Source organism: Vidua chalybeata, chromosome Z, assembly GCF_026979565.1.
Source record: "Vidua chalybeata isolate OUT-0048 chromosome Z, bVidCha1 merged haplotype, whole genome shotgun sequence".
Classification (NCBI taxonomy): domain Eukaryota; kingdom Metazoa; phylum Chordata; class Aves; order Passeriformes; family Viduidae; genus Vidua; species Vidua chalybeata.
In genome coordinates, this window is record NC_071570.1 from 72,557,481 (window position 1) to 72,570,744 (window position 13,264).

General features: G+C 55.2%; 2 protein-coding genes across 15 annotated transcripts in view; one reads left to right on the forward strand and one right to left on the reverse strand.

Moving 5' to 3' along the window:
• The window catches only part of LOC128781683 (serine/threonine-protein kinase PAK 3-like), a 90,560-nt gene that overhangs the window by 4,119 nt on the left and 73,177 nt on the right, over window positions 1–13,264 (reverse strand). The window lies entirely within an intron of this gene.
• LOC128781677 (serine/threonine-protein kinase PAK 3-like) overlaps window positions 1,172–13,264 on the forward strand; it is a 30,555-nt gene continuing 18,462 nt past the window's right edge. For 3 of the 12 annotated variants that reach the window (XR_008428448.1, XR_008428449.1, XM_053931467.1), the window contains exons 1-4: window positions 1,173–1,320; window positions 2,933–3,064; window positions 4,676–4,807; window positions 6,419–6,550. Coding sequence is in view for 10 of the 12 variants with exons in the window: in XM_053931467.1 (XP_053787442.1) it covers window positions 1,189–1,320; window positions 2,933–3,064; window positions 4,676–4,807; window positions 6,419–6,550 (528 nt within the window). In the remaining 2 variants the exon portion in view is untranslated. Of the gene's footprint in view, window positions 1,321–2,932; window positions 3,065–4,675; window positions 4,808–6,418; window positions 6,551–8,162; window positions 8,295–13,264 lie in introns of all 12 variants that reach the window. The other 9 variants (XM_053931462.1, XM_053931463.1, XM_053931460.1 and 6 more) reach the window with 7 other exon arrangements.

Here is a 13,264-nt window from a genome sequence, read left to right on the forward strand (position 1 = left end):
ATTGCGTTGTCCATGAAGCTGGGCTTAGGCCATCTTGTGGGGTGAGGCCAAGGAAGCAAGTGCCTCGTAGGGAAGGCTTCTTGCCAGGCAAAAAGCAGAAGGGGCAAGTTGCTGTGGATGCGTTTTGGATGAAGCCTGCAGCTTTGAAATGGCATGAGTGCCTCGGTGGGGGTGAAGCTGCAAGTCCTTGACTGCTGTCTTGTGTTGCTGAGAAGAGGAAGGACATCTTGGAATTGTGGCTGCTGTATTTGAAGTCAAAGGGGCAAGTTTGTGGTGGGGGAGCTGCGTGGGCCCAAAGGACCCAGGGGTGCCGGTCAAGAGCAGCTGAAGGTGGGCCAGCGCGTGGCCAGGGAGCCAAGAAGGCCAAAGGCGTCCTGGCCTGTGTCAGCAAGAGTGGGGCAGCAGGAGCAGGGCAGGGAGCGTCCCCCTGGGCTGGGCCGCGCTGCGGCCACAGCTGGGAGTGCTGTGCCCAGTTGTGGGCCCTGTGAAGCAGAAAGTCCTTGAGGGGCTGGAGCGTGTGCAGAGGAGGACACGGGAGCTGGGGAAGGCTGTGGAGCGCAAGGCCAAGGAGGAGGTGCTGAGGGAGCTTTAGCCTGGACAACGGGAGGCTCGTCAGGGCCCTTCAGGCACACTTCCATAGATCCATAGAGGACAGCGCTCACCCCAAGGCCTGCTTCCCTGCCAAACCTCCCCGCTCTGCATCCAAGTGCTTTAGCCATCTGAGGAGGTGACGCTTCCAATTTGTGGTTTCTTGGCTTGCTAGGAGGAGAAGCCCTGCTGATTTGCTCTCTTTCCAGCAAGCAAAGATGCTTCTGCACAAGCTTTCCTGCCCTTTTCCTGCACCGAATGGGATTCTGATCCACTTTTACTTTTCCATGTCTGCCGCAGCACTAGCAAAGGCCTTGTTGGCTATTTCCTACTTTTCCATTTCACAGCTTTCAAGAGCTAAAAGCTCCCTTGTGCAGAGGCACTGTGCCTTGCAGATAGCAGCCAGGGAGGACTATCAAATTCCTAGGCAAACAGAGTTCTGTTGAATTAGCCCATTTTAATCTGGCCGGAGTGACTTAGAATGCCATTGCTAAGAAAGCTGATGATTTCTCCTTCAAAGAGGTGGTTGTAGATGCGAGGAGAAAGGAGGTTCTAAACGATAGGTAACGGCCTGTCCCTCATGTTTCTCTCTTGCCACAGATGACAGAAGCAGCAGCAGTCTCTGCCCCGGCTCCCTCTGCTCCTGGAGAAGAAGCCAAAGAGGAGCAAAATGAGCAAGAGGACCACAAGCCTGCAGCTGTGGTCACAGAAGAGCCTGATGCTTCCAAGAGAGTAAGTGCCAGTTGTGGGTGGTGCTGTCTTTAGTGCAAGGCAGAGCTGCAAGTTTCTGAGCAGCCAGCACTTGCTGTTGCTGGCTGAGGATGCTGAGTGCTGGAATCCCGCAGGACGCGGCCATTTCCTGCAGGCAGGGACAGCTAGAAATTGGCCTTTGGCCTGTCACCTTGAGGCACCCAAGAGCTGGGGGCTGCGGCTCAGCTTCTGCCTGCTTGGCTCAGTGAAGCTCTGTCTCTGGGCTTCTGCAGGGCCGTGGCCAAGGGCGCAGGTGCTCGTGCTGGAGGTCACAGGGCTTTCTTTAGTTGTTTTCCCTTTATGCAAAGGTGTGTTTGGCTTGTGGAAGTGTTCTGCAGTTTTCTGCAGCAGTTCTTCACTTGTACAGTCTCTTTTGGCTTTTGATAAGCGGCAAGGAGATGATTGCGTTGTCCATGAAGCTGGGCTAGGCCATTCTTGTGGGGTGAGGCCAAAGGAAGCAAGTGCCTCGTAGGGAAGGCTTCTTGTCAGGCAAAAAGCAGAAGGGGCAAGTTGCTGTGGATGCGTTTTGGGATGAAGCCTGCAGCTTTGGAAATGGCATGAGTGCCTCGGGTGGGGGTGAAGCTGCAAGTCCTTGACTGCTGTCTTGTGTTGCTGAGAAGAGGAAGGACATCTTGGAATTGTGGCTGCTGTATTTGAAGTCAAAGGGGCAAGTTTGTGGTGGGGGAGCTGCGTGGGCCCAAAGGACCCAGGGGTGCCGGTCAAGAGCAGCTGAAGGTGGGCCAGCGCGTGGCCAGGGAGCCAAGAAGGCCAAAGGCGTCCTGGCCTGTGTCAGCAAGAGTGGGGCAGCAGGAGCAGGGCAGGGAGCGTCCCCCTGGGCTGGGCAGCGCTGCGGCCACAGCTGGGAGTGCTGTGCCCAGTTGTGGGCCCCTGTGAAGCAGAAAGTCCTTGAGGGGCTGGAGCGTGTGCAGAGGAGGACACGGGAGCTGGGGAAGGCTGTGGAGCACAAGGCCAAGGAGGAGGTGCTGAGGGAGCTTTAGCCTGGACAACGGGAGGCTCGTCAGGGCCCTTCAGGCACACTTCCATAGATCCATAGAGGACAGCGCTCACCCCAAGGCCTGCTTCCCTGCCAAACCTCCCCGCTCTGCATCCAAGTGCTTTAGCCATCTGAGGAGGTGACGCTTCCAATTTGTGGTTTCTTGGCTTGCTAGGAGGAGAAGCCCTGCTGATTTGCTCTCTTTCCAGCAAGCAAAGATGCTTCTGCACAAGCTTTCCTGCCCTTTTCCTGCACCGAATGGGATTCTGATCCACTTTTACTTTTCCATGTCTGCCGCAGCACTAGCAAAGGCCTTGTTGGCTATTTCTTACTTTTCCATTTCACAGCTTTCAAGAGCTAAAAGCTCCCTTGTGCAGAGGCACTGTGCCTTGCAGATAGCAGCCAGGGAGGAGTATCAAATTCCTAGGCAAACAGAGTTCTGTTGAATTAGCCCATTTTAATCTGGCCGGAGTGACTTAGAATGCCATTGCTAAGAAAGCTGATGATTTCTCCTTCAAAGAGGTGGTTGTAGATGCGAGGAGAAAGGAGGTTCTAAACGATAGGTAACGGCCTGTCCCTCATGTTTCTCTCTTGTCACAGATGACAGAAGCAGCAGCAGTCTCTGCCCCGGCTCCCTCTGCTCCTGGAGAAGAAGCCAAAGAGGAGCAAAAGGAGCAAGATGACCACAAGCCTGCAGCTGTGGTCACAGAAGAGCCTGATGGTTCCAAGAGAGTAAGTGCCAGTTGTGGGTGGTGCTGTCTTTAGTGCAAGGCAGAGCTGCAAGTTTCTGAGCAGCCAGCACTTGCTGTTGCTGGCTGAGGATGCTGAGTGCTGGAATCCCGCAGGACGCGGCCATTTCCTGCAGGCAGGGACAGCTAGAAATTGGCCTTTGGCCTGTCACCTTGAGGCACCCAAGAGCTGGGGGCTGCGGCTCAGCTTCTGCCTGCTTGGCTCAGTGAAGCTCTGTCTCTGGGCTTCTGCAGGGCCGTGGCCAAGGGCGCAGGTGCTCGTGCTGGAGGTCACAGGGCTTTCTTTAGTTGTTTTCCCTTTATGCAAAGGTGTGTTTGGCTTGTGGAAGTGTTCTGCAGTTTTCTGCAGCAGTTCTTCACTTGTACAGTCTCTTTTGGCTTTTGATAAGCGGCAAGGAGATGATTGCGTTGTCCATGAAGCTGGGCTAGGCCATTCTTGTGGGGTGAGGCCAAAGGAAGCAAGTGCCTCGTAGGGAAGGCTTCTTGTCAGGCAAAAAGCAGAAGGGGCAAGTTGCTGTGGATGCGTTTTGGGATGAAGCCTGCAGCTTTGGAAATGGCATGAGTGCCTCGGGTGGGGGTGAAGCTGCAAGTCCTTGACTGCTGTCTTGTGTTGCTGAGAAGAGGAAGGACATCTTGGAATTGTGGCTGCTGTATTTGAAGTCAAAGGGGCAAGTTTGTGGTGGGGGAGCTGCGTGGGCCCAAAGGACCCAGGGGTGCCGGTCAAGAGCAGCTGAAGGTGGGCCAGCGCGTGGCCAGGGAGCCAAGAAGGCCAAGGCGTCCTGGCCTGTGTCAGCAAGAGTGGGGCAGCAGGAGCAGGGCAGGGAGCGTCCCCCTGGGCTGGGCAGCGCTGCGGCCACAGCTGGGAGTGCTGTGCCCAGTTGTGGGCCCCTGTGAAGCAGAAAGTCCTTGAGGGGCTGGAGCGTGTGCAGAGGAGGACACGGGAGCTGGGGAAGGCTGTGGAGCGCAAGGCCAAGGAGGAGGTGCTGAGGGAGCTTTAGCCTGGACAACGGGAGGCTCGTCAGGACCCTTCAGGCACACTTCCATAGATCCATAGAGGACAGCGCTCACCCCAAGGCCTGCTTCCCTGCCAAACCTCCCCGCTCTGCATCCAAGTGCTTTAGCCATCTGAGGAGGTGACGCTTCCAATTTGTGGTTTCTTGGCTTGCTAGGAGGAGAAGCCCTGCTGATTTGCTCTCTTTCCAGCAAGCAAAGATGCTTCTGCACAAGCTTTCCTGCCCTTTTCCTGCACCGAATGGGATTCTGATCCACTTTTACTTTTCCATGTCTGCCGCAGCACTAGCAAAGGCCTTGTTGGCTATTTCTTACTTTTCCATTTCACAGCTTTCAAGAGCTAAAAGCTCCCTTGTGCAGAGGCACTGTGCCTTGCAGATAGCAGCCAGGGAGGAGTATCAAATTCCTAGGCAAACAGAGTTCTGTTGAATTAGCCCATTTTAATCTGGCCGGAGTGACTTAGAATGCCATTGCTAAGAAAGCTGATGATTTCTCCTTCAAAGAGGTGGTTGTAGATGCGAGGAGAAAGGAGGTTCTAAACGATAGGTAACGGCCTGTCCCTCATGTTTCTCTCTTGTCACAGATAACAGAAGCAGCAGCAGTCTCTGTCCCGGCTCCCTCTGCTCCTGGAGAAGAAGCCAAAGAGGAGCAAAATGAGCAAGAGGACCACAAGCCTGCAGCTGTGGTCACAGCAGAGCCTGATGGTTCCAAGAGAGTAAGTGCCAGTTGTGGGTGGTGCTGTCTTTAGTGCAAGGCAGAGCTGCAAGTTTCTGAGCAGCCAGCACTTGCTGTTGCTGGCTGAGGATGCTGAGTGCTGGAATCCCGCAGGACGCGGCCATTTCCTGCAGGCAGGGACAGCTAGAAATTGGCCTTTGGCCTGTCACCTTGAGGCACCCAAGAGCTGGGGGCTGCGGCTCAGCTTCTGCCTGCTTGGCTCAGTGAAGCTCTGTCTCTGGGCTTCTGCAGGGCCGTGGCCAAGGGCGCAGGTGCTCGTGCTGGAGGTCACAGGGCTTTCTTTAGTTGTTTTCCCTTTATGCAAAGGTGTGTTTGGCTTGTGGAAGTGTTCTGCAGTTTTCTGCAGCAGTTCTTCACTTGTACAGTCTCTTTTGGCTTTTGATAAGCGGCAAGGAGATGATTGCGTTGTCCATGAAGCTGGGCTAGGCCATTCTTGTGGGGTGAGGCCAAAGGAAGCAAGTGCCTCGTAGGGAAGGCTTCTTGTCAGGCAAAAAGCAGAAGGGGCAAGTTGCTGTGGATGCGTTTTGGGATGAAGCCTGCAGCTTTGGAAATGGCATGAGTGCCTCGGGTGGGGGTGAAGCTGCAAGTCCTTGACTGCTGTCTTGTGTTGCTGAGAAGAGGAAGGACATCTTGGAATTGTGGCTGCTGTATTTGAAGTCAAAGGGGCAAGTTTGTGGTGGGGAGCTGCGTGGGCCCAAAGGACCCAGGGGTGCCGGTCAAGAGCAGCTGAAGGTGGGCCAGCGCGTGGCCAGGGAGCCAAGAAGGCCAAGGGCGTCCTGGCCTGTGTCAGCAAGAGTGGGGCAGCAGGAGCAGGGCAGGGAGCGTCCCCCTGGGCTGGGCAGCGCTGCGGCCACAGCTGGGAGTGCTGTGCCCAGTTGTGGGCCCCTGTGAAGCAGAAAGTCCTTGAGGGGCTGGAGCGTGTGCAGAGGAGGACACGGGAGCTGGGGAAGGCTGTGGAGCGCAAGGCCAAGGAGGAGGTGCTGAGGGAGCTTTAGCCTGGACAACGGGAGGCTCGTCAGGGCCCTTCAGGCACACTTCCATAGATCCATAGAGGACAGCGCTCACCCCAAGGCCTGCTTCCCTGCCAAACCTCCCCGCTCTGCATCCAAGTGCTTCAGCCATCTGAGGAGGTGACGCTTCCAATTTGTGGTTTCTTGGCTTGCTAGGAGGAGAAGCCCTGCTGATTTGCTCTCTTTCCAGCAAGCAAAGATGCTTCTGCACAAGCTTTCCTGCCCTTTTCCTGCACCGAATGGGATTCTGATCCACTTTTACTTTTCCATGTCTGCCGCAGCACTAGCAAAGGCCTTGTTGGCTATTTCCTACTTTTCCATTTCACAGCTTTCAAGAGCTAAAAGCTCCCTTGTGCAGAGGCACTGTGCCTTGCAGATAGCAGCCAGGGAGGAGTATCAAATTCCTAGGCAAACAGAGTTCTGTTGAATTAGCCCATTTTAATCTGGCCGGAGTGACTTAGAATGCCATTGCTAAGAAAGCTGATGATTTCTCCTTCAAAGAGGTGGTTGTAGATGCGAGGAGAAAGGAGGTTCTAAACGATAGGTAACGGCCTGTCCCTCATGTTTCTCTCTTGCCACAGATGACAGAAGCAGCAGCAGTCTCTGCCCCGGCTCCCTCTGCTCCTGAGGAAGAAGCCAAAGAGGAGCAAAATGAGCAAGAGGACCACAAGCCTGCAGCTGTGGTCACAGCAGAGCCTGATGGTTCCAAGAGAGTAAGTGCCAGTTGTGGGTGGTGCTGTCTTTAGTGCAAGGCAGAGCTGCAAGTTTCTGAGCAGCCAGCACTTGCTGTTGCTGGCTGAGGATGCTGAGTGCTGGAATCCCGCAGGACGCGGCCATTTCCTGCAGGCAGGGACAGCTAGAAATTGGCCTTTGGCCTGTCACCTTGAGGCACCCAAGAGCTGGGGGCTGCGGCTCAGCTTCTGCCTGCTTGGCTCAGTGAAGCTCTGTCTCTGGGCTTCTGCAGGGCCGTGGCCAAGGGCGCAGGTGCTCGTGCTGGAGGTCACAGGGCTTTCTTTAGTTGTTTTCCCTTTATGCAAAGGTGTGTTTGGCTTGTGGAAGTGTTCTGCAGTTTTCTGCAGCAGTTCTTCACTTGTACAGTCTCTTTTGGCTTTTGATAAGCGGCAAGGAGATGATTGCGTTGTCCATGAAGCTGGGCTAGGCCATTCTTGTGGGGTGAGGCCAAAGGAAGCAAGTGCCTCGTAGGGAAGGCTTCTTGTCAGGCAAAAAGCAGAAGGGGCAAGTTGCTGTGGATGCGTTTTGGGATGAAGCCTGCAGCTTTGGAAATGGCATGAGTGCCTCGGGTGGGGGTGAAGCTGCAAGTCCTTGACTGCTGTCTTGTGTTGCTGAGAAGAGGAAGGACATCTTGGAATTGTGGCTGCTGTATTTGAAGTCAAAGGGGCAAGTTTGTGGTGGGGGAGCTGCGTGGGCCCAAAGGACCCAGGGGTGCCGGTCAAGAGCAGCTGAAGGTGGGCCAGCGCGTGGCCAGGGAGCCAAGAAGGCCAAGGGCGTCCTGGCCTGTGTCAGCAAGAGTGGGGCAGCAGGAGCAGGGCAGGGAGCGTCCCCCTGGGCTGGGCAGCGCTGCGGCCACAGCTGGGAGTGCTGTGCCCAGTTGTGGGCCCCTGTGAAGCAGAAAGTCCTTGAGGGGCTGGAGCGTGTGCAGAGGAGGACACGGGAGCTGGGGAAGGCTGTGGAGCGCAAGGCCAAGGAGGAGGTGCTGAGGGAGCTTTAGCCTGGACAACGGGAGGCTCGTCAGGACCCTTCAGGCACACTTCCATAGATCCATAGAGGACAGCGCTCACCCCAAGGCCTGCTTCCCTGCCAAACCTCCCCGCTCTGCATCCAAGTGCTTCAGCCATCTGAGGAGGTGACGCTTCCAATTTGTGGTTTCTTGGCTTGCTAGGAGGAGAAGCCCTGCTGATTTGCTCTCTTTCCAGCAAGCAAAGATGCTTCTGCACAAGCTTTCCTGCCCTTTTCCTGCACCGAATGGGATTCTGATCCACTTTTACTTTTCCATGTCTGCCGCAGCACTAGCAAAGGCCTTGTTGGCTATTTCTTACTTTTCCATTTCACAGCTTTCAAGAGCTAAAAGCTCCCTTGTGCAGAGGCACTGTGCCTTGCAGATAGCAGCCAGGGAGGAGTATCAAATTCCTAGGCAAACAGAGTTCTGTTGAATTAGCCCATTTTAATCTGGCCGGAGTGACTTAGAATGCCATTGCTAAGAAAGCTGATGATTTCTCCTTCAAAGAGGTGGTTGTAGATGCGAGGAGAAAGGAGGTTCTAAACGATAGGTAACGGCCTGTCCCTCATGTTTCTCTCTTGTCACAGATGACAGAAGCAGCAGCAGTCTCTGCCCCGGCTCCCTCTGCTCCTGGAGAAGAAGCCAAAGAAGAGCAAAATGCGCAAGATGACCACAAGCCTGCAGCTGTGGTCACAGCAGAGCCTGATGGTTCCAAGAGAGTAAGTGCCAGTTGTAGGTGGTGCTGTCTTTAGTGCAAGGCAGAGCTGCAAGTTTCTGAGCAGCCAGCACTTGCTGTTGCTGGCTGAGGATGCTGAGTGCTGGAATCCCGCAGGACGCGGCCATTTCCTGCAGGCAGGGACAGCTAGAAATTGGCCTTTGGCCTGTCACCTTGAGGCACCCAAGAGCTGGGGGCTGCGGCTCAGCTTCTGCCTGCTTGGCTCAGTGAAGCTCTGTCTCTGGGCTTCTGCAGGGCCGTGGCCAAGGGCGCAGGTGCTCGTGCTGGAGGTCACAGGGCTTTCTTTAGTTGTTTTCCCTTTATGCAAAGGTGTGTTTGGCTTGTGGAAGTGTTCTGCAGTTTTCTGCAGCAGTTCTTCACTTGTACAGTCTCTTTTGGCTTTTGATAAGCGGCAAGGAGATGATTGCGTTGTCCATGAAGCTGGGCTAGGCCATTCTTGTGGGGTGAGGCCAAAGGAAGCAAGTGCCTCGTAGGGAAGGCTTCTTGTCAGGCAAAAAGCAGAAGGGGCAAGTTGCTGTGGATGCGTTTTGGGATGAAGCCTGCAGCTTTGGAAATGGCATGAGTGCCTCGGGTGGGGGTGAAGCTGCAAGTCCTTGACTGCTGTCTTGTGTTGCTGAGAAGAGGAAGGACATCTTGGAATTGTGGCTGCTGTATTTGAAGTCAAAGGGGCAAGTTTGTGGTGGGGGAGCTGCGTGGGCCCAAAGGACCCAGGGGTGCCGGTCAAGAGCAGCTGAAGGTGGGCCAGCGCGTGGCCAGGGAGCCAAGAAGGCCAAGGCGTCCTGGCCTGTGTCAGCAAGAGTGGGGCAGCAGGAGCAGGGCAGGGAGCGTCCCCCTGGGCTGGGCAGCGCTGCGGCCACAGCTGGGAGTGCTGTGCCCAGTTGTGGGCCCCTGTGAAGCAGAAAGTCCTTGAGGGGCTGGAGCGTGTGCAGAGGAGGACACGGGAGCTGGGGAAGGCTGTGGAGCACAAGGCCAAGGAGGAGGTGCTGAGGGAGCTTTAGCCTGGACAACGGGAGGCTCGTCAGGGCCCTTCAGGCACACTTCCATAGATCCATAGAGGACAGCGCTCACCCCAAGGCCTGCTTCCCTGCCAAACCTCCCCGCTCTGCATCCAAGTGCTTTAGCCATCTGAGGAGGTGACGCTTCCAATTTGTGGTTTCTTGGCTTGCTAGGAGGAGAAGCCCTGCTGATTTGCTCTCTTTCCAGCAAGCAAAGATGCTTCTGCACAAGCTTTCCTGCCCTTTTCCTGCACCGAATGGGATTCTGATCCACTTTTACTTTTCCATGTCTGCCGCAGCACTAGCAAAGGCCTTGTTGGCTATTTCCTACTTTTCCATTTCACAGCTTTCAAGAGCTAAAAGCTCCCTTGTGCAGAGGCACTGTGCCTTGCAGATAGCAGCCAGGGAGGAGTATCAAATTCCTAGGCAAACAGAGTTCTGTTGAATTAGCCCATTTTAATCTGGCCGGAGTGACTTAGAATGCCATTGCTAAGAAAGCTGATGATTTCTCCTTCAAAGAGGTGGTTGTAGATGCGAGGAGAAAGGAGGTTCTAAACGATAGGTAACGGCCTGTCCCTCATGTTTCTCTCTTGCCACAGATGACAGAAGCAGCAGCAGTCTCTGCCCTGGCTCCCTCTGCTCCTGGAGAAGAAGCCAAAGAGGAGCAAAAGGAGCAAGAGGACCACAAGCCTGCAGCTGTGGTCACAGAAGAGCCTGATGGTTCCAAGAGAGTAAGTGCCAGTTGTGGGTGGTGCTGTCTTTAGTGCAAGGCAGAGCTGCAAGTTTCTGAGCAGCCAGCACTTGCTGTTGCTGGCTGAGGATGCTGAGTGCTGGAATCCCGCAGGACGCGGCCATTTCCTGCAGGCAGGGACAGCTAGAAATTGGCCTTTGGCCTGTCACCTTGAGGCACCCAAGAGCTGGGGGCTGCGGCTCAGCTTCTGCCTGCTTGGCTCAGTGAAGCTCTGTCTCTGGGCTTCTGCAGGGCCGTGGCCAAGGGCGCAGGTGCTCGTGCTGGAGGTCACAGGGCTTTCTTTAGTTGTTTTCCCTTTATGCAAAGGTGTGTTTGGCTTGTGGAAGTGTTCTGCAGTTTTCTGCAGCAGTTCTTCACTTGTACAGTCTCTTTTGGCTTTTGATAAGCGGCAAGGAGATGATTGCGTTGTCCATGAAGCTGGGCTAGGCCATTCTTGTGGGGTGAGGCCAAAGGAAGCAAGTGCCTCGTAGGGAAGGCTTCTTGTCAGGCAAAAAGCAGAAGGGGCAAGTTGCTGTGGATGCGTTTTGGGATGAAGCCTGCAGCTTTGGAAATGGCATGAGTGCCTCGGGTGGGGGTGAAGCTGCAAGTCCTTGACTGCTGTCTTGTGTTGCTGAGAAGAGGAAGGACATCTTGGAATTGTGGCTGCTGTATTTGAAGTCAAAGGGGCAAGTTTGTGGTGGGGGAGCTGCGTGGGCCCAAAGGACCCAGGGGTGCCGGTCAAGAGCAGCTGAAGGTGGGCCAGCGCGTGGCCAGGGAGCCAAGAAGGCCAAGGGCGTCCTGGCCTGTGTCAGCAAGAGTGGGGCAGCAGGAGCAGGGCAGGGAGCGTCCCCCTGGGCTGGGCAGCGCTGCGGCCACAGCTGGGAGTGCTGTGCCCAGTTGTGGGCCCCTGTGAAGCAGAAAGTCCTTGAGGGGCTGGAGCGTGTGCAGAGGAGGACACGGGAGCTGGGGAAGGCTGTGGAGCGCAAGGCCAAGGAGGAGGTGCTGAGGGAGCTTTAGCCTGGACAACGGGAGGCTCGTCAGGGCCCTTCAGGCACACTTCCATAGATCCATAGAGGACAGCGCTCACCCCAAGGCCTGCTTCCCTGCCAAACCTCCCCGCTCTGCATCCAAGTGCTTTAGCCATCTGAGGAGGTGACGCTTCCAATTTGTGGTTTCTTGGCTTGCTAGGAGGAGAAGCCCTGCTGATTTGCTCTCTTTCCAGCAAGCAAAGATGCTTCTGCACAAGCTTTCCTGCCCTTTTCCTGCACCGAATGGGATTCTGATCCACTTTTACTTTTCCATGTCTGCCGCAGCACTAGCAAAGGCCTTGTTGGCTATTTCTTACTTTTCCATTTCACAGCTTTCAAGAGCTAAAAGCTCCCTTGTGCAGAGGCACTGTGCCTTGCAGATAGCAGCCAGGGAGGAGTATCAAATTCCTAGGCAAACAGAGTTCTGTTGAATTAGCCCATTTTAATCTGGCCGGAGTGACTTAGAATGCCATTGCTAAGAAAGCTGATGATTTCTCCTTCAAAGAGGTGGTTGTAGATGCGAGGAGAAAGGAGGTTCTAAACGATAGGTAACGGCCTGTCCCTCATGTTTCTCTCTTGCCACAGATGACAGAAGCAGCAGCTGTCTCTGCCCTGGCTCCCTCTGCTCCTGGAGAAGAAGCCAAAGAGGAGCAAAAGGAGCAAGAGGACCACAAGCCTGCAGCTGTGGTCACAGAAGAGCCTGATGGTTCCAAGAGAGTAAGTGCCAGTTGTGGGTGGTGCTGTCTTTAGTGCAAGGCAGAGCTGCAAGTTTCTGAGCAGCCAGCACTTGCTGTTGCTGGCTGAGGATGCTGAGTGCTGGAATCCCGCAGGACGCGGCCATTTCCTGCAGGCAGGGACAGCTAGAAATTGGCCTTTGGCCTGTCACCTTGAGGCACCCAAGAGCTGGGGGCTGCGGCTCAGCTTCTGCCTGCTTGGCTCAGTGAAGCTCTGTCTCTGGGCTTCTGCAGGGCCGTGGCCAAGGGCGCAGGTGCTCGTGCTGGAGGTCACAGGGCTTTCTTTAGTTGTTTTCCCTTTATGCAAAGGTGTGTTTGGCTTGTGGAAGTGTTCTGCAGTTTTCTGCAGCAGTTCTTCACTTGTACAGTCTCTTTTGGCTTTTGATAAGCGGCAAGGAGATGATTGCGTTGTCCATGAAGCTGGGCTAGGCCATTCTTGTGGGGTGAGGCCAAAGGAAGCAAGTGCCTCGTAGGGAAGGCTTCTTGTCAGGCAAAAAGCAGAAGGGGCAAGTTGCTGTGGATGCGTTTTGGGATGAAGCCTGCAGCTTTGGAAATGGCATGAGTGCCTCGGGTGGGGGTGAAGCTGCAAGTCCTTGACTGCTGTCTTGTGTTGCTGAGAAGAGGAAGGACATCTTGGAATTGTGGCTGCTGTATTTGAAGTCAAAGGGGCAAGTTTGTGGTGGGGGAGCTGCGTGGGCCCAAAGGACCCAGGGGTGCCGGTCAAGAGCAGCTGAAGGTGGGCCAGCGCGTGGCCAGGGAGCCAAGAAGGCCAAGGGCGTCCTGGCCTGTGTCAGCAAGAGTGGGGCAGCAGGAGCAGGGCAGGGAGCGTCCCCCTGGGCTGGGCCGCGCTGCGGCCACAGCTGGGAGTGCTGTGCCCAGTTGTGGGCCCCTGTGAAGCAGAAAGTCCTTGAGGGGCTGGAGCGTGTGCAGAGGAGGACACGGGAGCTGGGGAAGGCTGTGGAGCACAAGGCCAAGGAGGAGGTGCTGAGGGAGCTTTAGCCTGGACAACGGGAGGCTCGTCAGGACCCTTCAGGCACACTTCCATAGATCCATAGAGGACAGCGCTCACCCCAAGGCCTGCTTCCCTGCCAAACCTCCCCGCTCTGCATCCAAGTGCTTCAGCCATCTGAGGAGGTGACGCTTCCAATTTGTGGTTTCTTGGCTTGCTAGGAGGAGAAGCCCTGCTGATTTGCTCTCTTTCCAGCAAGCAAAGATGCTTCTGCACAAGCTTTCCTGCCCTTTTCCTGCACCGAATGGGATTCTGATCCACTTTTACTTTTCCATGTCTGCCGCAGCACTAGCAAAGGCCTTGTTGGCTATTTCTTACTTTTCCATTTCACAGCTTTCAAGAGCTAAAAGCTCCCTTGTGCAGAGGCACTTTGCCTTGCAGATAGCAGCCAGGGAGGAGTATCAAATTCCTAGGCAAACAGAGTTCTGTTGAATTAGCCCATTTTAATCTGGCCGGA